This window comes from Nanorana parkeri, unplaced genomic scaffold (genome assembly GCF_000935625.1).
Source record: "Nanorana parkeri isolate BGI_ZX_2015 unplaced genomic scaffold, ASM93562v1 scaffold222, whole genome shotgun sequence".
Classification (NCBI taxonomy): domain Eukaryota; kingdom Metazoa; phylum Chordata; class Amphibia; order Anura; family Dicroglossidae; genus Nanorana; species Nanorana parkeri.
In genome coordinates, this window is record NW_017306490.1 from 1,537,755 (window position 1) to 1,562,141 (window position 24,387).

Below are 24,387 nucleotides of genomic sequence, written 5' to 3' on the forward strand. Positions count from 1 at the left end.
GCGCAAAAAATTATTAAAAACTTGCATGAAGATAAAAAACTATTTTCTTAATAAAAGGATCGATCTAATTCCTTCACATAAAAAACCACTGTCAGATGTATCTTACAAGTTGAATGGAGGTACAACACCGTGCGAGCTTGCTCCCTCCCTTGCATGCATTTTTGATGCGCTTGCATCCGTTCCAGAGCAGGAAAAATAGTGCATGCTGCAGTTTTTTTTACATGCTCTGGAACTGAATGCTGCGGTGTGAACTAGAGCCCAAAATACCATTGGAATACATTGGACGTAGTTTTGATCCTTTCTGTAACTGTTCTGCTCTGCTCCTGGAATGCGCTTGGTGTGAACTAGCCCTAAAGGAGAGAAAGAGGAATTATTTTCCATGCTATCTCATCAGCTGGATCTGGTGAGTGTTTATGAGCACTATATAGTTACATAGTATTTGAGGTTGAATAAAGACATTAGTCTGACATTAGTCTGATGGTGGAGCACGGGGCAGCATCAGTTTATTGGATTAATTCATTAATATGAACTTTAACAATTTTATTTATTTATTTATTCATTCATTCATATTGTTGATCGGTGTATTATATTTGCTAAAACACTAGCTGGAGGAGCAACATTAGGGGGCTTTGCGGCTCAGGTATTGTTTGGACTGTGTTATTCATTCACATATTCATATTTTTTGCACAAATATTGATTTATTCACAATAGAACACAGGTTCCTAATTCATTGTTATCCCACACAATGGGGTTATGTAACTGTTATGTTTGATTTGTGTAACATATTCAGCGGTCGATGTGATTGCGTTCATATTGACTATTGAATATTTGTTTCTTAGAGGTTGGGGATAAGGGTTCAATTGGAGGGGAGATAGCGCGGTGCACTTTTGTTTGTAGCTATTCTGACCGAAGATCTTAGATCTGTTTGGGTTTCTCACTGCAGCTGTCAACTTTTGGGTTAAAAGGGAGAGAGATTCACAAGCGCGAGTATTTACCTTTTTACGTTGACGCTACAGGTGAAACTCGAATAATTAGAATATCGTGCAAAAGTAATTGCAGTAAGTTCTGCAAAAGGGGCCCAAACCAAGTACTGAGTACATATGCATGCTTGTACTTTTCAGAGGTCCGATATTGTTCTATGTACAATCCTTGTTTTATTGATTGCATGTAATAATCTACTTTTTTGAGGTTGTGGATTTGGGGTTCTTGGGGTTTTCATGAGCTGTAAGCCATAATCATCACAATTATGACAAATCACGGCTTGAATTATATTGCTTTGCATGTAATGAGTCTATCTCATATATTAGTTTCACCTTTTAAGTTGCATTAGTGAAATAAATGAACTTTGCACGATATTCTAATTATTCGAGTTTCACCTGTATGTGTTAGTTTACTTCCTGATCAATAGAGCCGACCTGTGACAACTTCTTTGTCACAGGTCGGCTCCAACTATGAGGATGAGTGGAAATCACTCACCTCATGGTTCTCCTTTAAGTATACATCTGCAGAGGGGAGGGTTGGATCTCTTAGGTCAGGGGAAGGGGGCAAAAGAATACGTGCACATTGTCTAAAAGTGCACTTATTCTTTTTTGGAACTCCAACTCGCATACATGACGCAAGGGAATGGAACTTGCACAAAAGGTCATCCTCAACCCAGTGTGCCTAGGGTAGCATGACGTCTAAAAACAGTCCTACTTATGAATTCTTTTAAAAGCACATTATAAAATACTTAGCAGTCATAAACACATTCTGATACTCTCATAAATATATCCAAGTTACAAGCTTTCTTTGATGGCTTGTGACATTCAGGATAATATTGTTGAGACTACTTATCTTCTCATTCATGCATTAATCTTCTGTGCTTATGACATTGTTGTGTTTATTTTAATAGGCATTTATTGTGTTGTTAGTGTCCATTATACATTCCATTGGATATTAATAACAGCTTGTGTTTGGTTATAATTAACACCAATTATCGAGAAGAGCTAATGATGTTCCTCAAGTACATCTTCCCACATGTGGATTTTCCTATACTCAGGATTGCTGTCCTAATGGGTTGCAGTACTTTGTGGGTATTGACATTTGCATTTCCATACGCATCTCTATGACCGCACACATATATGCCGTCGCTGAGTGTCCATGACTGTCTCTCTGCAGCTGCAGTAATTGAAGACAGAGCCCTGGGCATTATTCATGCTTTATTGCATACAAAAAATATACAGTATCTTGAGTCACCAAAAACAAGTGTACCAAGATAAAAATACATAATGTTGCATCAAATGTTGTGCCCCTAGAAGTAAACTAAACTTTACTAGTTTGTTCAGCTAAGCTTTGAAATTGAAAGAGAGAAGCTGATTGGTTACTATAGGCAACTGCTCCAGGTTCTGTTTGCTCCCGTTTTGATAAATTCCCCTCATGTATTTTCAGTGAGCACATATTTTGAGTTATTATTGCAGTGTTTACCTTAAAGTAATTGTTTGTCACTTTAATATTTCTAAATGTTGGATTTTTGCATGTTTATGTTTAAATATAATATTCAACAGCCACACAGGGAATGCATAGTTTTCATTGAGTGGTCTGACTCTCATGCTTGCATTGCAGTAAAGAGTGACCATTGTGCAGGACCGCAAAGCAGGAGCCTGCTTATGCAAAGAGCAAATATGATTGCCCAATGCATATACTGTATATATGCAACCCCAATTTCAAAAAGTTGGAACGCTGTGTAAAATCTACATAATCTACATAATCTGCAAATCTGCAAATCTACATAATCTACAAAATCTGCAATGAGTTCCAAATCTCATAAACCCATATTTTATTCACAATAGAAAATAGAAAACATATCAAATGTTTAAACTGAGAAAATTGACCATTTTAAGAAAACAAATAAGGTCATTTTGAAATTGATGGCAGCAACATGTCTCCAAAAAGTTTGGACAGGGCAACAAAAAGCTGTAAGTCCGTACTTACAAGGAAGAGCAGGAAGAACATTTTGCAACTAATTAGGTTAATTGGCAAAAGGTCTGTAACATGATTGGGTATAAAAAGGGCATTTTAGAGAGTCAGAGTGTCTCAGAAGAAAAGATAGGTAGAGGTTTACCAGTCTGTGAAAAGCTGAGTCTAAAAATTGTGGAACAATTTCAGAATAATGTTTCAACATTATAATAGTGTTCAGCATAGAATTGCAAAGACTTAAAATATATCGTCATCTACAGTTCATAAAATCAAAATATTCAGAGAATCTCGAGAAATCTGTGAGCAAGGGACAAGTCGGAAACGTATATTGGATGCCCATGATCTTCAGACCATTAGACGGCACTGCATTAAAAACAGGCATGATTCTGTGATGGACATCACTGCATGGGCTCAGGAATACTTCCAAAATCACTGTCTGTGAACACAGATCGATGTGCCATGCAAAAAAGCAAGTTAGAGCTCTATCATGCAAAGTAGAAGACAGATCTGAACATGATTCAGAAACGCAGTCGTCTTCTCTGGGCCAAAGCTCATTTAAAATGGTCTGTCGCAAAATCGAAATTTGACATTCTTGTAGGCAACCATGGGCACCGTGTCCTCCAGATTATAGAGCAGAAAGACCTTCCGGCTTGTTATTAGTGGTCAGTTCAAAAGCCTGCATCTCTGATGGTATGGGGGTGCATTAGTGTGTATGGAATGGGCAGCTTGGACATCTGGAAAGGCGCCCTCAATGATAAAAGATATTTCCAGGTTTTAGAGCATGTGGAGGTTTTAGAATATGCAAGGGAAGGCCTTGCATATTTCAGTAGGACAATACGTAACTGCATACTGCATTTATGACAACAGCATGGCTTTGTAGTAGAAGAGTCTGTGTGCTTAACTGGCCTACTTGCAGTCCAGACCTTTCACCAAGGGAAAATATTTGTTGCATCTTGAAATGAAAAATACGACAAAGAAGACTCAGGACTGCTGAGCAGTTAGAGTCCTGTATCAGGGAAGAATGGGACAACATTCCTCTCCCAAAACCTCAGCAACTGGTCTCCTCAGGTCCCAGACGTTTACAGAGTGTTGTTAAAAGAAGAGGGGATGCTACACCGTCAGTGGTGTAACAACCGGGGGGACTCAATCTCTTTTTCTATATTAAAAGGGAAATATCAAGGAATCAGTTTAGACCCCTAATATTTCCCCAAAGCCCCTAAAAGTAAAGTAAAAAATAACAATATTTAATAAAAAATTAATTAATAAAAATTAATTAAAAAAAACTAAAAAGTTTATAAAGAAAATATTTGAAAAATATGGTTACGCCACTGTACACCGTGGTAAACATGGCCCTGGCTCAACTTTTTTGAGACGTGTTGCTGCCATTAATTTCAAAATTACCTTATTTATTTCATTAAATGGTCCTTTTTCTCAGTTTAAACATTGGATATGTTATTTTCTATTGTAAATTAAATATGGGTTTATGAGATTTGCAAATCATTCCATTCTGTTTTTATGTAGATTTTACACAGTGTTCCAGCTTTTTTGGAATTGGGGTGGTGTTTATATAGGACCTGTAGCCCTGCATTATACATGAGAACACCAAGGGATAGTCCATAAGTTATAGTGTATGGGAGGGAGGTAAGTAAAGGTAAGTAAAGCTGCTTCTCACAACACCTTAGATTTAAAGAGCGTTTACCGTTTACAGCAGTGGTCCTCAACCTGTGTAACTTCAAGACCCACATTAGTCCTTGTTCATTAAGTCGCGACCCAAATCGCACTGCAATAGAACACACGGCATTGTAGTACCACGCGTTCCGGTGCGGACGATCGGACTGTGGGTGGCAGGTGTGTTTGGGGTACCATTTCAAATGAATGGCAACGCAACACACCTCCCACACCAGAATGCGTAGTAGGTGTGATTACAGAGTACAGTGCGTTACTCTGGTCCAGGCACCTCTACAGGACACATGTGTAAGCTGTAAGCAAAGCATGTATGGATGGAGCTCCCTTGCGGCCGTAGCCCCATCCTGTCCCACCTCTAGCTGACACTCTATGCCGGGCAGCATTTTCTGAATGGCTTCTTGATGCGAGAACTGACAGTGCTGTACTAGAGGGAGGCTGAGGAGCCTCTCACCTAGAAAAGTGGAAGGCATGCAGCGACCCACTGAAAACGGGGTCGCGACCCACTTTTGGGTCACGACCCACCAGTTGAGAACCAAGGGTTTACAGTGTGGGGGCAGTCCCACCACAACAGGAGTTTTGTGGTTTCCTTGGACATAGGCATAAAGAAAAACATAAAAAATTACTATACAACTACTCTAAAATTCGGCTCTTCAGGCTACGGCACAGACTGCTGGTAATATAAAAGCAGCGCCTCATAACAAAGGATGGACACTCTCCACACCGCAAAATGTTTGTTATTCTCTATAGCTCATAGTGCAATAATCTGCTGCAATCTGCTAAAAGAAGTTCATTTCTTCACTGCCTTTAATGGCTCCCAGCACACCCTTCACCTTATTATCACTGACAGTTGAGTTAGGTTCACATAACATAAGTGACATATTTACATACAACCAGATATTTATCACCTTACTACACCAGGTTCCAGTCTGTACCAGAAAGCTTCCTTGCATTGTAGTGAATACATATAATATCAATAGGGCTGCAGTTCCCAGAAGGCAATTGGATCTGTTTCCCAGGATAGACAGAGTAACAGGAGCAACATCTATTGTATGCTTAAAGAAGAACTTGAGACATTTCAAAGCTAACCCCTGCATTGGGGCTACCCCCGCACTGCAAGGGTTAATTGCTCGTTTTGGTCCAGAGGCTCACATAAAGAAGATATACTCACATGATCCTTGGTCCATTCTGACTGCTAGACCGGTCCCCACAGTCTCTTCTCTCCTGGGCTCTGGTGGCCTAAGGACCACTGACATCATCATTTCAGTGGTACCACAATACCCTGCTTTGCAGTGTGGTGGAAAAAAAGTAGTACGTGCACTACTTTTTTTCCCACCACAACACATTGGGGGGAATTATCAAAACTGGAGCAAACAGAATCTGGAGCAGTTGCCCATAGCAACCAATCAGCATCTCTCTTCAGTTTGCTCAGGTTAGATTTTAAAATGAGACAGAGAAGCTGATTGGTTGCAGTGCAAATCTGCTCCAGATTTTGTCTGCTCCAGTTTTGATAAATTCCCCCCACTGTATTTCGGCACCGCATGTTGCGCTGCAATGCACAGCTGCCAGGAGGTGCGCTGGGGTGCCATTTAAACAAATGGGCTGCCTTAATGCAAACCACGTTAACGCAGTGTGATGTTGCTCAAGGCACCTAGCATGTGGTAGAGCACACTGGTGTGAATAGGCCCTTTACAATGAAGCCAATCACAATGAAGTCTTAAAGAAATCTCTCTAACAAAGTCCTGAAGAGATCAAATAAACTATCAGGTGGTTTAACATATCCAGCATCTACCGAACATATCAGTTTTAGGTGGATAGACCATTTAATAACTGACATGTCAAGCAGCCAGTGTTGATCTTCTTATGTTACACCCTTTCACAACAGCTGCTCAATGTTCAAATGTCAGGAAGTGTACAATTGTTCTAAGTCGATCTTCCGTGTTATCATAGACAGCAAACACTATGAGAGGATACTAATGAACTGAAATACAGACACGTAGTAGTGGGAAGAATACGGTAACAATATAAGATTCAAGCAATGGTGATGCATGGATGGTTTTATCATTTATCTTGTGTAGAAGGTTTGAATTTGAATGCAGTTGTTCCCTTTAAATGAGGCGCTACTTCTTCTCCACACTTGATTGACGGACAATTCAATTGGGATCAACACTTTCGTCACTCAGGTGGCTGATGTTAAAGACAGGATGAACACTCGATTGGAAATATTAGGCAGGCTCCATCAAGCTGCATACCTGGAGAGGGGTGAATTCCATTCTGTATGGCAGACACTGCACAGCATATGTTCATACATGTGTGGTCTTCTGATTATCCACTGCACCTGAAAGAAGAGATACGGTGTACTGTAGAAAGACATGGATTAACATAAAATAACAGTCCTTAAAGTAGAGCGACATCCTTACAAAGAGTTTAGTTTTGTAGAACGATAAGTATAATAAAGCTGCATTAAGGTCCCATTCACATAGGCCCATACAGTATGCAGAATGCATGTGTTGTTGCATTCAGGTGTTAGTGTACAGCTGTGACCAGCAGTCTGTTGAAAAAAATCGCTGACATATGCCACATAGCTTACTGCACATCCAAATGATTACATGCATACAGGGACGGATGCATGACACAGATAGTCTGCGTCCAGGACCGCTCACCTGTCCCTATATGCATGCAATCACTCATGCGTGGATAAATGCTTCCTGATTGGCCGGGAAGTCGGGCTCACGCTAACTCAGGTTGCCGTTATCGGTACTCGGTATCAGCGAGTACCAATAGACAAATATAGGTAGTCATACTCGATACCGAAAAACCGGTATCGGTGCATCCCTAGTAGCCAGTCTACTGGGTTGGAGGGGCAGTACAACACAGGGGGTCTAACGGGTAGGAAGTATGAATTTGCACCGATACTGTTTTTTCGGTATCAAGTACGAGTACTGATATTTTTTTTCCGGTATTCGCTGATACCGAATATCGATACCGGAAGTCCCTTAAGAAAGCCAGGTGTGTGTAATGACTCTCCACCTTGATTCCTGATATGCTAGGAAGCCGGGAGGCGCATAAAGAATCGCCACCCGACTTTCCGATTAGCAGGGAAGCCGTCTCCATGGTGATAAGGAAGCATGGAGCAGTCTTTCTGGCCAATCTGGAAGCAGGATGGCAAGTCATTAACCAGTTGACATCCGCGGTGTTAAACCCCCTTCCCATCCAGGCCATTTTTCAGTATTCAGCGCTGCGGTACTTTAACTGAAGCTCAGCTTCCTCGGTAGCCGGGAAGCCGGCTCCATGCTTCCTCGTCATCAGGTGACGAGGGAGCATAAAGCCAGCTTTCTGGCACAATCAGGAAGCCGGGGGGCGGGTAATGACTTGCCGTCCGGCTTCCTCATTTGCCATCTTCCCAACCAATCAGGAAGCTAGGCGGCGAGTCATTACACACTGCCTGGCTTCTTGATTGGCTGGGAAGATGGCCAATGAGGAAGCCGGGCAGCGTGTAATGACTGGCTGCCTGGCTTCCTGTTCCCGAAAGTTCGGGTATCGGGCTAGGCAAAGGAGCATTTGGACGAGTACTCGCATCGGTATTGTTGCATCCCTAATACATTTGATCCCCATATTCACATTAAAATATAAGAAATAATGTAAAAGATGTAAACATGCATTTGTAATATATTAAGCGCCCTTGGCAGTTCTAGTGGCAGTAGTCATTTCAGTCTATTCACGACGAAGAAACAGTCAGGTTAAGAGGAAATAGTTTTCTGATACAGTACAGAAACAGTCCACTGGATCTGGCTAAAAAATATATAAATAAGAAATTTGTGCATTTACTTTTTATATATTATTATGCTTTTTTCTTGCTGCAGCTTTCTCTCATTATAGTTATTTTAGACTCAGAGGTACTTTAAGTGGAGGAGTATTATCCCTAATTACTACCTGTAGTTTACAGCGAAGTACATAATTAGATTTTATTGTGAGGTAGGACTTACATAACAAGTGATGCATCTTATTTTGTTTTTATATAAGGTCTATGACAGGTCAACAAACCTGTGTTCACGTCACATTGATTCAGATGAAAGGAAACCTGTACCTGTGCAGAGACCACTGCTGACCTCTCCTTCTAACAATGCTGGTTTCTGAGTCATTAACCTGGAACACACACACAGGGCAGCCATCAGAAATTTTGGGGCCCCCTACACGGCTTTAGGCCAGGCTCCCCCCCCCCCCGCGCACCGCTGGACGCAGGGCTTAGATTTGTGTACCGAAAATCAGCCCCGTTCTGTTTGATCATGACTGACATAGAGAGCAGTATATTTCTGAGTGGAGATTTTATAAAGGGCTAGTCACATATTGCAGGAGATGACATGTAATCTGGTGTCTGTTAGATTCATTTAAAGCTTTATGAGGCTAAACCTGTACTAGTAAATGAGAATATGATCAAGGTGATCATAAATTATAGCTTGAATCATATTTCCTTACATGCCAATGCCATAAAAATAAAGCAAAGCTGAGGTGTGTTGCTGTTTCAGACGCCATAACAGACTATGCTCATTAATGATAGTTGGTTTTTCTTCCTTCATTCTTTCTTTAGTATAATATAGTTCATTCTTTCTTTAGTATAGTTTATGGAATTTACATGTACAACAATCAGCCATAACATTATGACTACACGTCTAAAATTGAGTAGGTTCCCCTTTTGCCACCCAAACAGCCCTGACCCGTCGAGGCATGGACTCCACTAGGCCTCTGAAGGTATGCTGTGGTATCTGGCACCAAGCTGTCAGTAGCAGATCCTTTAAGTCCTGTAAGTTGCAAGGTGAGGCCTCCGTTGATCGGATTTGTTTTTCCAGTTCATCCCTCAGATACTACATTGGATTCAGATCTGGAGAATTTGGAGGCCAAATCAACATCTTAAACTCAAAATAGATGCCAGGCCCTGGCATGGATTTTTAACCATTCTTGAAACATTTTTGCAGTGTGGCAAGGCACATTATCCTGCTGAAAGAGGCCACTGCCATCAGGAAATACCATTTCCATGAAGAGGTGTACTTGGCCAGCTACAATGTTTAGGTAGATGGCACGTGTCAAAATAACATTCACATGAATGACAGGACCCAAGGTTTCCCAGCAGAACATTGCTTAAAGCATCATGCAGCCTCCACCAGCTGGCCTTCTTCCCAGTGGTCATGTTATGGCTGATCGGTGTATATTGGGTATACACATGCACTGGATGAAGAAGAGGATTGGTTACAACTTTAGATAAAGCATAGCTCTTCCTTTCTTCTGTAATCAAATAAAGGAGCTGGACATATCACAGAAGAGCTGCATATAGGGAAGAGCTTCATTCTATTAGTTATTTTATTACTAGTTATTTTGTTTGTTTTTGTTAGGACCTTCCGGCAGTAAAACAGTTAATGCTTTCCACATTTGGTAGTCATAGTATCGTGTAACAGAGGAGAATGACTGTTTTCTTAGTGAATGGAACACTTCCGGCTTCCTAGTTGTAACAAGTCTCTGTTTACAACCACCCTGGACACGATGGCTCATTGTTGTCATAGTGACATCAACAAAGTTCTAGACAGTAATGGGCGAGAGCATGGAGAATGGGGTGGCCCCTTGTAGGACTGCCAGCTATGGCCAGGTAGGAAGACCATTTTGGGGTTTTATAAGGTGTCTGTGTTTAATTGCCTTACATTATAGACTCGCTATTCTAGATAAGGATTAAAGTGCCCACACAAGGCATATCTGACTTTAGAAAGCTGAGGCTCTTTTTACAAATAATATTATAACAGTTTCGTAAGCTATAATGCAGTCTCTATGTATACAGCAGTGTTCATTTAGTCAACTAAAATGTTTTGTCATGGTTTTCATCATCACTTCTCTCCTATAGACACAACTGGCAATTTTTCTGTCCAGAACGACTGTATACCAGTGTTAATTTAGTAATCTAAAATGTTTTGTCATAGTTTTCATCATCTGCATGATTCCATTGATGAAAACTACATAAAAACTAAGTTAATAGGACTAAAACTCTGACGAAAATACATTGCGATTTTCTCTACTGGAGATTTAGTTGACAAAACGAAAGAATTCAGATGACTAAAATACGCATTTTAGTTTTAGTCGCATTTTAGTCATCTGAATTCTTTTCGTTTTAGTTTAGTTTTTTCAACTAAATCTCTAGTAGAGAAAATTGCAATGTATTTTCGTCATAATTTTAGGGCCGGTTCACACCACAAACTCAGCGTTCCGGTGCGTTTAGCCTCTGGAACGCAAGGCGGCCAGCTCCCTGCGTTCAGGGGCAGGAGGGGGCGTGGCGGTGCATTGAAGTCAATGGCACCGCAGCCACGCCCCCCCCTCACGCAGTGCGAACGCCCGCACCCGGAACACAGACACATTAGTGTTTGCGTTTCAGTCCAGTGCGTTCTGCAAAAATAATGCTTGAGATCAATTGCTGTACCTCACTTTATATGCATATGTTACTTACTACAAATGGCAAATACAATTCTAAGAGCAGGGGGACTATCCATTAGACATGTGCACCGACAAAAATTTTTTAGTTTCGGTTTGATTCGGATTTTGCGTTATTTTGTTTTTCGGGATTTGGGTCCAAAAGTCAATTAGTTTCAGATTCAGTTAGTTCGTTCGTTCGTTGCGTATGAATAGTATTATGACACCTCGGCTCACAGACCCGAATGGCATTCGGGAGCTCATGAATAGCATTCGGGAGTTCCCGAATACTATGTTGTATTTAACAGCTGAGAATGTCAAATGGTCGGAGCGAGCCGTGACGCCACGGCTTGCTCCGCCCATCTGTTTACTTTCGGGCACGAGATGTCATTTTGCAGCGAGCTTTCGTCGGGTTCGGACTGTCGTCGTGCGGCGGGACTTTTTTTATTTCAGCGGGTCGGCGGGCGTCGTGCATCGTGATTGACGCTGGATTACATTGATGGAGCCATTTTTTTTTTCAATTAAAGAAATAGTCAAAAATTGACTGTTTTTTTTTCAATTAAAAGATTTTTTCTAAAAGTGTGGTTTGTTTATTTACATTGAATTTAAACCCTTCAGTGAATGGGAAGGGGTACAAGTACCCCTTACTCATTCACAAGGGGGGGCATCTGGGTGCCCCCTTAATTAAAGGGGTACCCTGATGCAAATGAGCCCCCTTGCCCGCAGACCCCCACAACCACCAGGTCAGGGTTGTGGGGAAGAGGCCCTTGTCCCCATCGTCATGGGGACACCCTCCCAATGCCGAGGGCATGTGGCCTGCCCTTCCGGGCCTGTGCTCAGATCAAGGGTCTGGTAGGAATGTTAGGGGGGGCCCCACGTTTTTTTATCAATTGGGGGGGAACCTCACGCTTTTTTTTTTCCCTTTTCTGCAAACTGTAAAAAAAATGTCCTCAAATGTCACTTTACTGCAACGAACGAATGAAACGAAATGACAATTCGTCCAGACTACCGCTAACGAATTTCGGAATCGGAAATTTGAATTCGTTTGCATTTGTTTTAGCTGTAATTCGGATACATTCGAATCTCCAAAATTTCGTCTGAATTTCGATTCGAAACGGAACGAATCGCACATGTCTACTATCCATAGTATACAGACTCATCAAAAACAACTAGGTTCTAATTGTCATTATTTTATGTGGATTACAAGGAAATTGAATGCAGTACTTTATGGTGCAGTTTCCAAAGGTCATACAAAGTGCAGATTGTTCTTTACCTTATTAAACAAGCGTGTCCATAGTTTTAGTCTGCAAGATTAAAGTATATTGCACTCAAATGATTTGATTGTCTCTATGGGGGGTAAACATTTTCTGGCACACATTATGAATATGTAGGGCAGTCTGTGCCAGTTAGTGACAATTGGCAGCAGTGTTTACTTACCAGCCAACAATTTTACCCCTGCAATCTTGCATCAAACTTCCTAAAGGTCATACTAGGTCTTCGTCACTCTTCTTTGCTTTGTCATATGCGCTGCTTCACTCCCCCTCATTTTTTTTTTTACAATGTATGTAACACACAGCGGAGCTTACAAATATATCTGATGTAATACATCAATATTTGTATGTCAATTACTTGCTTGCTCTGTTGCAAAACCTTTCTCACATTGTGGCTGCAACATCCAATTGGATTCACTATCATTACCTTGGAATGTTCCAGCTTGCATACATAAATTCATAATTATTTTAAATCAGACCTATTCTCAGGAATGTAGTACTCATCTGCTACAATTTTATTGGCTGATGAGTTCTTACCTGGCCCTTAATTAATCCTTGCACAATTATATACATTGTAATTACAGAGAATAGCCGATGCTTAATCAATTTGAAACTAACATTAGCTGCTTACCATGGGAAAGATGTGTTTCACGTATAAGATGCAACGAATAGTTTCCAGTACTCATCCTGCCAATCAGCAAACAAGACCTGCCAGGTCTTCTTCTAATTTATGAACAGAGGTCCTCCTAATTGCACACCTTAGCAAATTCAGTATGCAGAAGCTATATGGTTGCATCAATGAGCTCCTGTATAGTGTAGTCCTATTCTAATCAGGAGCAATGGAATACAGTGATGACTGAAGGAAGAGTTTTTCAAATAGAAACCTATTACAGAGGTCCTGTATGCTGACTGTTTGGAAGAGCCTTGGGGACTTTTTTGTTGTGCCATTAATTATGATTCTGGAATATATCTAGGGCCAAACACCAACCGGACTTGTCTATATTAATCAGCTATGTCCACAGTTTGGCTATGTATCAATGCCTTTAGACATGTTTCATGACATGTATCTACCCTCAAATTATATCATAACATGCCCATAAAATGGCCACCCACTTTTCAGAGGTCCGATATTGTTCTATGTACAATCCTTGTTTTATTGATTGCATGTAATATTCTAATTTTCTGAGATTGTGGATTTGGGGTTTTCATGAGCTGTAAGCCATAATCATCACAATTATGACAAATCACGGCTTGAATTATATTGCTTTGCATGTAATGAGTCTATCTCATATATTAGTTTCACCTTTTAAGTTGCATTAGTGAAATAAATGAACTTTTGCACGATATTCTAATTATTCGAGTTTCACCTGTATGTGGGATGCTATTACTAGTTGTAGGGCTTTGTCTGGCTCCAAAGCTTTCTGATCCACTGCCTGGAACAAGTATGTAGATTTGATAGATTGGATAGAGTGAACCTCCTAAACTGCAAACAGGATCGGCATGAAAGCCAGGCAACTAGCTTTTTTAGAAGGAGAGATCAGGAGTTTTAGCCTTCATATGCTCTTGCTATTGGTTTCTTTACAGATGAACTCCAGCAAATATTGCCTCAATACAAGAGTCATGTGTATACTAACTTGAATCATGGTGTCCTTTGTGTATTCTTCCAGATATGTGCAGTAATCTAGTGTGAAACATTACCTCTGTGCAGCAACTTCCTGTAATAAAGACCAGTCACTGCTGCTCTCTCTGCTTGGGCAGGGTGACTGGTCTTGTATCTGCCCCCTCCTGTAATTTTCTGCAGGTTGCCTGTGGTGATCCACTGCCTGGAACAAGTATGTGGTGGTATGTGGTGGGCCTGCTAGGTCCCCCGCTCCACCCGACACAGCTCTGCTCTATGTACAGGTTATGTGTAGCCCAGTAATGAGGTCACCGATACTTTTACAAGGTACTATCCGAGTTTCCAATGTGCTGCACACACAGTGGATTTATATATTTTATTGCTATTGATGAATATATTTAAATGAGAGTTTTGTGCCCGACATCTAACCACTTACAGGGAACATCACAACACATTAAATATACAGCAAAAAAGTGATTTCACAATGACCTAACCCTCAGTCTATAGGTCAGCATAACGCCCCAGTCTGGCATTATCAAGCTGTGTGTAGTGTCTCTTTAAGGCCACCTGCACATTGGCTGTAGGCAGAAAATGTTCTAAGAGGTCTCAGGCTTCCAGCTACAATTTGCAGTCTGGGAAAATAGTTTCATAGACAGGCTAAGAAAAACAAGACTGGAGGGGATCAAATGTGCTAAATTCATCATGTGCGGATGAATGAGTGACTATCCACGCTGTCAATAGAGGAATTTTTTTTTATGTGCACATTTTACATGTTATTTCTGAAAAATTTAATAACTCCTGGAATTCACTACATGTCCAGATAAGATTTCCTGTATAACCTGTGAGCATCGCACATGATTCATGAGAAAACACTGCCAGATAACAGGTGTACAGGTAAGGAATCCCCAACCTGATTTTATCTGGTCTGTAATTAATGCCTAAAAGGCAAGAATAATACAGCCTGTCAGCGATAAAACAGCAACAACAACAAAACAACATCAGTAATAATAGCAACAACAACAAAATCAACAATATAATGATAACAATAATTGAGTTTGAATAGATATTCAGACTTGCATTGCTTATTTAAAGCAGGAATTCAGGGGCTACCCCCACACTGCAAGGGTTAACTGCTTGTTTTGGTCTAGGGAGGAAAATTACAAAGTTATACTCACCTGATCCTCCAAGCCAGCTGACTTGTGACAATGCTCCCTTCAGCTGGTCTCCTCCTCCTCTGTAGCGATGGACTGTCCCTCGGCATCCTCATGTCCTATACACTGTGTATAGAACTTGATGATTCGGACCTTAAACTGCTGCAGAGGAGGGGGAGAGAGGCTCCAGGGACCCGTAGGCTGGGTTCAGACCCAGGCGTATCAAATATGCGCGTTTGTCGCGCGTTTTTACCGCTATACGCGGCTAAAAAAAACACGCGACAAACGCGCGTTTCCAAGGGCTACCTGGCTGTATCCCAATGGAAACGCGCTGCAAATACGCCCCAAAGAAGTTCCTGTACTTCTTTGGGCGTAAGGAGTTCTGTAGCGCGTTCATACGGCTTGTAATACGCCCAGGTGTGAACCATACCCATAGGAAATAATGGGATTTTGGTGATTGAGCGTTTTGCAGAGCGTAGGAACGCGCTACAAAACGCCCAGGTGTGAACCGGGCCTAAGAGCCAGTCGGCTCGAAGGATCAGGTGAGTATAACTTTGTTATTTTCCTCTGTAGACCAAAACAAGCAGAAACAAGCAGTTAACCCTTGTAATGCGGGGGTAGCTCTCAGAGTTCTGCTTTCAATAAGCAATGCAATTTTGAATATCTATTCAAACTCAATTATTGCTATTATTATTATTACCGTATTATTATGTTGTTGATTTTGTTGTTGTTGCTGTTTTATCACTGACAGTCTGTATTATTCTTGTCTTTTGAGTGTTAGCCCCACTGCAAGGGTAAATAAAAATATAAATTCCCTGGAATTCTTTTATTAAAGTGGACCTGGCACCCCAAGTGTAGCCATCTGTGATGTCACTGGGCCGCACTGTGGGATCCTGCACTCCTGCGCTGGAGCATCTTTTCATTTGGGATCCTCAGATAAACAGGATCCTGGCTTGAGCCCCAAGGACTGGTGTCTACAGGAAGCAACAAGAATTCTCATAAGGTAAGTATTTTTTACAGTTTTCGTTCAATTTCTTATTCATGGCTTTCACATAGAGGCATATTTTTAAAGCCGTGAATTTGGCAATCACTAAACATTTATAGGTAGTAAATAATTCCCTGTATTTAAAAACACATGCACAAAGAAGATTCACTTGTATAATTTTGTGAATGTTACATTCAGTGCTATATAAATATGTCCTTAAAGCTCACCACACGTTACAATCTGACAGATTGTAACATGTATTTTGACCCTTAGGGTGCCTGAACATGCATTACCGTGTTTCCCCGAAAATAAGACACTGTCTTATATTTTTTTGGGCTCAAAAAAACACACTAGGTCTTATTTTCGGGGTAGGTCTTATTTTTTTTTTTTTTAAATGTACAACAATCCACACTTATTCATGTACAAAAATATGGTGATCAAGGCAATCAGGGGTGCCGTACCTTTCCAAGAGCAATTTGCTAACCAATCGCTGGTCAGAATGAGCAAAGCGCACTTTCACTATAGATTCCTCACAGGCGGAGTGCATTTGATATCACTCCGCCTGTGACAGGAGCAAGCGCTATAGAGGATGCACCGGCTTATGCGGCTCTGCTCCCTCCGCTGCCGCCTCGCTTCCTCTAGCGCTGGCTTAGTTGGCACCGCTGATTCTCTCCCTCCTATCCCGCAGCTCTTCAAGTTCCCCCTTATGCCACCACTGGCCCTGGAAATGGTCACAACTAGGTCTTATTTTCGGGGTAGGTCTTATATTTTAGAAATTCACAAAAATAGTACTAGGTCTTATATTCCGGGTAGGTCTTATTTTCGGGGAAACAGGGTATGTCATCATGTGTTACTGTGTGTTGCAATAAAGCAGTCCATTCATTTGGCTAAAATTGCACTTGCAGCATTTTTTGCATTGCAGTGCACACCAACACACAGTAGTGCTTAACTGTGCATTGAGTCACGATGCAACACAGGTGTGTTGGCTTGTGATTCCAAATGAATGACCTTGCAGGGCACCAACTTTTAATGTGCACTTGTTACCAAAATACAATGATGTAATTGAGCCCTTTTAATCAGAAGGTCCGCCTTAACTGACCGATACAGTGTTAATTATTTTTGCAGAACGTAAACATCTGCAACACATTTATTTTCATATAGGCCAAATCTATATTGTAGTCCTTTTTTATATCAGTGAGTCTTAAAGAGAATGTGTATCGATTTCGTACTTACTGTCTCTATTTATTATGGTCAGACACCAGACCCATGTTGGTCTATGGGGAAACGAATGTAAACGGACTTGAATCCATTAACATCAGATTACCCCTGATCCGGCATGATGAGGTGCCTGCAAAATGGAATTGTGATGTTTTTTCAGACCTGGTCAAAGCAGGGGGTAATCAGATGTAAATGGACACACAACTGCCTATGGACTAACACTGAGCTTCCGATTAGTTCCGATTGGAAAGCCCGTGTGAAAGAGCTCTAAGGGGAAATCTTCAAAATCTTACAATGGGGACAGTAGTTCTGGTGACAATTGGAGTCAACTACCTTTTGTGTCTATGGGATAGGAAGTGAAGGGAACTCTCCTGGATAGGACACAGACTATAACCCCTACTCTATCCAAGAAAAATAAAATGGTTTTAGTTCTACTTTAATTATTGAATTTTCTAAAAGTCCCTTTTAGCTGAGTCAGTTCTGCCAGATTCATGAACTGTCAATGTTAAAAATATTATTTAAGAGTAGAGAAAAACTTTAAACCAATAAGCCTGACTCTTTTGTTGTGTTGAAATTATTCAAAGGTACTTGAGGGGATGACATAAAATACTGTTTATAGTAGGGATGCACCGATACTGATACCTTCCCCGATACCGGAACTTCCATTCAGAGGGAGATTTCCTCTGACCAGCAGTGCCACGAGGGAACAAGGAGACGGTATCGATACTCAGTATCGGTACTCGGTATCGGCAAGTACCAAAAGATAAATATCAGTACTCGATACCGAAAAACAGGTATCGGTGCATCCCGATATATCCCTAATATATAGCAAAGTATAAATTAATACAGAGAATCAGCATGCGCTCATGAGAGACAGATGTATCTATCTACCAAGATTTTTGAGAAGGTAAGTTGACACATAGATGATGGTAATGCTGGTGACATAATATATTTGGATTTTGAATAAGCATTTCATACTTGATATGGGTGCTCTAAAATAATTAAAAGTAATTCTGATGGCATACTGTTGCTTCACTTTTCAGATTGTTCATTATTTCCTAAATAAGCCTATAAATAAAGGTATAACCGAAAATAGGGAACATATAATAATATTACTGTGAGTTCACAGGTTGAAAACATGGCTCTTGTACAATTTATGACATACAGTATACCTAACACTGTGCATGAGCTGTACATCATACGCTCTGATGGCAGGTACACACACGAATTATTCCTTGCCTTGACAGATATGACAGAAAGACATGGGGCCCCCTATTTAGTAATGTTGAGAATGTGGAAAATATTTTTTAATGTTAGTGCCTTGCAAGTCTGATCCTATAGAGTCATTTGTCTAACTGAAAAGAATAAAAGACATATGTCTACAATCCATAGATAGTATAGATATCAATAATATTGAAAAAGAAAAATGCATTTGTAGGGATGAATACTGAGGACTAGACAATGAACTTGTGTAGGCTTTACATTATCAGTGATTATTTCAGGGAACATTAGGGTAGAAGCTTTGTAAGAGAAGGAACCCAACGTCATTTGGGCTTCTTATATTGGAGCTTCCTGGATGGGTTTCTGTGGGCAAATTCAAATAGTAAAGTATATCACCAGCACACCAAGGTAAAATCTTCTACGAGTGGTCATTTAATGATGTACACACATCTCGTCATAAAGTTTATGACAAGGTGTGTACATCAATAAAATGACCACTCATTGAAGATTTTACCTTGGTGTGCTGGTGATATACTTTACTATTTGGCTTTGAAGTGGCGCCATCCACTATCACTGCAGCACCCACTTTAAAGGGACATACCAGTAAGGAGTGCGGTGGGAACCTTTTGGAACTTGTTCTGTGGGCAAATTGAGACTCAGCAACTGGAAAGAGCCACATCATACCAATGGAATTATATCTCAATGCTGGCCTAAGATTGGCGTGGGATTGTATAGTAAGAGTTAAAGGGAACCTGACCTGGCCTAAATAGTGCCCAAGAGAACAACAACATGAAGCAGTGGTTGCAAATACCTATGTTAGTTTTTAAGTGGGTCCTTGTGTCCCTTCTGCCAAAAGACTCCTTCCTCCTAGGTTTTTTTGTGCACCCTGCCTGCATGCATAGTAAAGGAGTCAGGTGCCAGGAGTTGCGTCATCTGTGTCCACCAAATGGCCAAAGAAAGATAACTTGAAATGTGGAAGTAGTGGCAGAAAAGATGGCAGCAGTGATGGTAAGCAGTGATGACGATGGTGGGAATTCTCAGAGGCGGAAAGAAGAGCAAACTAAGAGGTACTTCTGCCATATTGCGCAAGTAATGCTGTGCAAACCTGTACATTATGGCAAATATTCCTGCAGCCCCTCTTTCCACAGTTAAGGTCATCTTTAATCTCTTAAAAGAAAAATAAATGCATTATTTGAGCCTGCATGTTTTGTTGATCCTGCCAGAAACAGTGCTGCCTTTGCTGCACCGAAATCCCAGCCAGCATTGTAAGCCTGCTGCACTACAAAGCACCCCCCTTCTCATTTTCACACATGTGGTGGAATGTTCTGTTGTCTAGCAGGGGAGAACTCAGGGAGATGCAACAAAACAGCGTTAGTGGTGTTGTCCTTTACTCTTCAATCCCCTTTTGTTTCTGCTTGCTAGTTGCGAGGGAAGGCAGTCAATCTCATCAGACCAGGAGATCCTCAACACCATGTAAAAATATGAGGTGAGGGCGCTGTCCCTTGTGTTTGTTTTTAAGAGGACTGACAAAACTGCTGACAGATGAACAGGTTTTTTTTGTACAGTCAAAACTGAAAGAAATGTGCATGTATTGCAGAGATAAACTAATAAATATATATATAAACAAAATTCTTGCCAAAACATAGATTTTAAATCTGTTCTTGGTTTAAAAGTAACATAAAATATATCTTTTTCTGATTTATCTTCTATGAAAATGTTAGGTTGAATCATTAATTAGTGACCATTTTCTGCAGAATGAAAAATTCTACCTGAAGGCTGATAACTCATTGAGCTATGAGCTTGGTTTTTAATGTAAGTCATCCCACTTGTATATATCTACTAGAGGCATAGAGTATATTACAGCTGAAAAACAGCTGAAAAACATTGTGACTCAACCGCTATGACTTACCCATTACGTATTTGTATTGTAAAGTAACAGATACATTGTGCATTACAATGCTGATAAAATGATACATTGCTTTGAAAAACAAGTCAAAAATAGTCTAATAGGATGAAACATATTTGACATTAAAAATACTGAATCATTTCTGGTTTGTATTATAAATGTCAGTAGCTGCGTATCTAACCCATAAATATTTTCTTTTGCGTTTAAAAAAAAAGCACAAGATAAAATAGAAAAAAAATGGATTTATTTAATTTGCAAATGCCTTTGCAATGCTTTCTTGCAGAATCATAATTTTAGTTTCATTTAAAGCAGAATTCCGGCCAAATTTTCTTTCTTAGCCCTTGCAGTGGGGCTACTCCTGCACTGCAAGGGGTAAGTGCTTGTTTTGTCTAGGTTAAAAAATAACAGAGTTATACTCAACCGATCTTTAGAGCTCGCTTGCTCTTAGCCCAGACTCTTCTGCCTCGCTCCCCCTCCGCTCCAGTGGTCTAAGGTTCCATGAGTCATCACATTCTATACACTGTCTATATCTACATATGGGCAACAGCCTGCCGATAAAGCCCACCCGCTGTGCTGCCACATACTGTATATGCAGGAAAGTGTACATATGCAGTGGGAAAGTGTTAAAATAGAACTCCCGGCAATTTTTTTCATATCCCGTGCAGTGGGGCTAACTTCGCACTGCAAGGGTTAACTGCTCATTTTTGTCTGGGTTCAAAAATAACAAAGTTATAATCACGCAATCCTCTGAGCCGGCTTGCTCTTAGACCAGTCCCTTCTGCCTCACTATCCCAGTATCCCTCCGCTGCAGTGGTCTAAGGTCCCTGAGTCATCACATCCTATACATTGTGTATAGGACACCAAGGGACTTACATCGCTGCAAGAGACAGACGGAAAGGACCGGTCTAAGAGCAAGTTGGCTGTGAGGTTTAGGTGAGTATAACTTTGTTATTTTTGAACCCAGCAAAAACAAGCACTTTGCTCTTGTAGTGCAGGGTTAGCCCCACTTCAAAAACATTCCCTGGAGTTCTGCATATTTGTATTGCTTTGTTATCTTAAGTAATGGGAAAGTTATCACTGAATAAGCAGAAATATAGAGATTTCTCTGGTCCTGATGGAGTACACAGAAGTGAGAGATAAAATGATTAAGGAAAACACATGTAACATAGCTATAGTCTATAGGTTAAGACCAGATATGGTTGAAACCAGTGCCATGGAGCACTGGAGATGTAGCAAAGGGAGAGCAAGTTCATGCAGCTGGTGGGGCCACATGTAAAGTGAACCTGTTTTTTTTGCCCTACATGGACAATCACAGATTCTATTTAAAGGTAACATTAAGGCAAGCAGCTAAAGGGAAAGGTCTGTCACCATTACATCATCAATTGTTGCCAAGCACACAAGAAAAAGATGGCAGCCCTAAGCCATATTGCAGCCAGGACCACAGTGGGAGAGACTTAATCTGGGTACAACTGGCAGCAAATAATGCCACCTGAAGCAACCATAATAACCATAATATCTGCAAAAGTAATTATGTCAAGGGCATGTGGCCTGGTATGGTGCCAGGAGGGAGCGCACACTCGTTCCCCCCGTCCCCTTTTCTGCTCTGCCAGACTGCTGCTCAGATTAAGGGTCCGGTAGGAATTTTAGGGAGGAACCCACGCTTTTTTTTTTTTTCCGTTGGGATCCCCCTAAAATTCCTACCAGACCTAAATGGTCTGGTATGACTTTTGAGGGGAAAAGTCAGATCTAAAGGGTCTGGCATCAATTGGGGAGGGAACTTTTTTTTTTTTCTTTACTGTGACGTTTAAAAACAAAAGTTCATTCCGAATGACATTCAGAAAGAAACTCGGATGCATCCAAATGCATCGCACATGTCTAGTTTTTATACTACACTCATCCTCTCTATAAGATATCTCTATCTGCACTTTTCCATGATCTGAGTCCTTGAGGTCTCAAGGTGCATGTTAGCATGGGTTGTCTTGTTAAATGGGACATAGAACAAAGCTTAAACAATTGGTACTCAGTTGTAGTCAAATTAGCATTGGTGATGAAAAAAAAAAAGTACAAACAGAGGTCCACTTTTGTTTCACTTGGAGAATTTCTGGATGTTGATCAGTACTGCAAAAGGACTTTAAATCAATCTGTATATCCAACATACTTATTTATTAATAGTGAATGATGATCTTCACTAACTCACTTTGACCACTGACAACTAGGAGCAATTTAAAGGAGAACTATGGGGTCAGTGTTTTTCCCCATAGTTCTCCTTAGGGTAACGGGAGGACACAAACTAGCGTCCTCCCTTCACCCTAGGCTCAGTAAACCGCGAGCAGCAGCTCGCGGTATACTGAGACGCCGCAGCTGAAGCATCCCGACAATTATGCCGGGATCCGCCCAGCTGCGTGACTGACAGCTGGCTCTGCCTATCTAGAGGCAGAGCCAGCTGTACCCGCCCCCTCCCCTGTCCTTTCCACCAGTCAGCGCTGGCGGATCGTAGCGGGTGGAATCCAGCCCCTCCCCTGTCACGGCAGAGAGCCGTGACAGGATCTAGAGGTGAGCGAACGCCGGTATGTGTTCGCTCACCTCCCGATCTACTGAGCCGACCTGTGACAGTCTCATTGTCACAGGTCGGCTAGAACTATGAGGTGAGTGAAAAGCACTCACCTCATAGTTCTCCTTTAAGTCTCCGAATCTTGTTTTAGCCATGTTACCTGTGTAACTATACAAACACCTGATAACACAAGCTGTAATATTCCTAGACATGTATATACTATAATAGAAATGATTGCTTTATCTGTAGCAGAATCCCTAGATTTTATCATAATGAGAAAACCCCAAGGCACATTACATATCTGATGTGTAAGATGTTCTGGGTACACCAGCCTCCAGCAATGCTCAGTGCACAGAGCACACCTGCAGTACAAGAAATTCCTCTTGTGTAACTTTTACTGTTTGCTGCCACAGGAGTGGAGGGAGACTGCATGGCTCCTAAAAGTCTGAGGTATGGCATTACATATGTCACTCAGCCTGAAGTACTGAGTATCCTGGAAGTAGGCACTGCTACCTTTCATGCAGGAAGTTTTAGATGGAGATTGAAATTTTCCTAAGGCGTAGATTGCTAGATGATGGGTGGGAAGCTATATTTCTGTTGTTTTTTCATAATCTGAATGTATTAGAATCTTGTATTATATATCTTACAATGAAGACAACATACACAATTCAAGGGATAACAGTAGACAAGTATCAAAGGCACATTAGTACAGTCAAGAATAATCGTAACATAGCCAACATAGCAATAAAGCCCTAGAACTCATTAACCAGTGGTACATACACAAAATATAATGATACAATAACAGTATACAGTGGCCCAATAATCGTAAAAAGGCCAAGGGAAGTGTCCCGATTAGGGCACTGGAGCACCAGGAATAGTAAACTCCGGGTGTTGCGGAGTAGTATATTGTGACGAAGTTGGGAATGTGCAGGGATACCAGTCTCTAAAGATGCAGGGACACTGTGACTGCACACCAAACGTGTGCCAGAGTCGCAGGATCTAAGAAGCTGCCTGGTCTTCACCAAAGCCACAGATGGTGTGGATGTTTAGCTGCGGGGCAGCTCCCAGGCTGTGGCTCTCTGACACACCAGTGCAGGCACAGTGCCAGCAGTACTCAGAGACTACAGCACACAACAAGAAACAGGGAGCATACAGGATACAAGGTGCAGGAATCAGGCACTAGAGGGAAGATGCAGGGAACATGCGTGACACAGGGAGCAGGTAACAGAAGGGAACACACCACAGGTGTACCCACAGCAGTGGGGAATGCACAAGAGAAAGGAGGGAGGTGCACAATAGTCCAGAGCACAATCACCACAGGAAGCAAGGGCAGGAGGCAACCACAAACAGAGCAGGAAAAAATGCTGTGGAGGGAACACAC

At 41.2% G+C, this 24,387-nt stretch overlaps 1 protein-coding gene across 1 annotated transcript in view; it reads left to right on the top strand.

Annotated features, from left to right (window-relative positions):
* The first annotated feature begins 10,140 nt into the window (after positions 1–10,140).
* Positions 10,141–24,387, top strand: part of LMNTD2 (lamin tail domain containing 2) — a 48,396-nt gene continuing 34,149 nt past the window's right edge. The window contains exon 1 of the mRNA XM_018556034.1: positions 10,141–10,276. Within this exon, the coding sequence (XP_018411536.1) occupies positions 10,220–10,276 (57 nt within the window). The 5' untranslated portion in view covers positions 10,141–10,219. The remainder of the gene's footprint in view (positions 10,277–24,387) is intronic.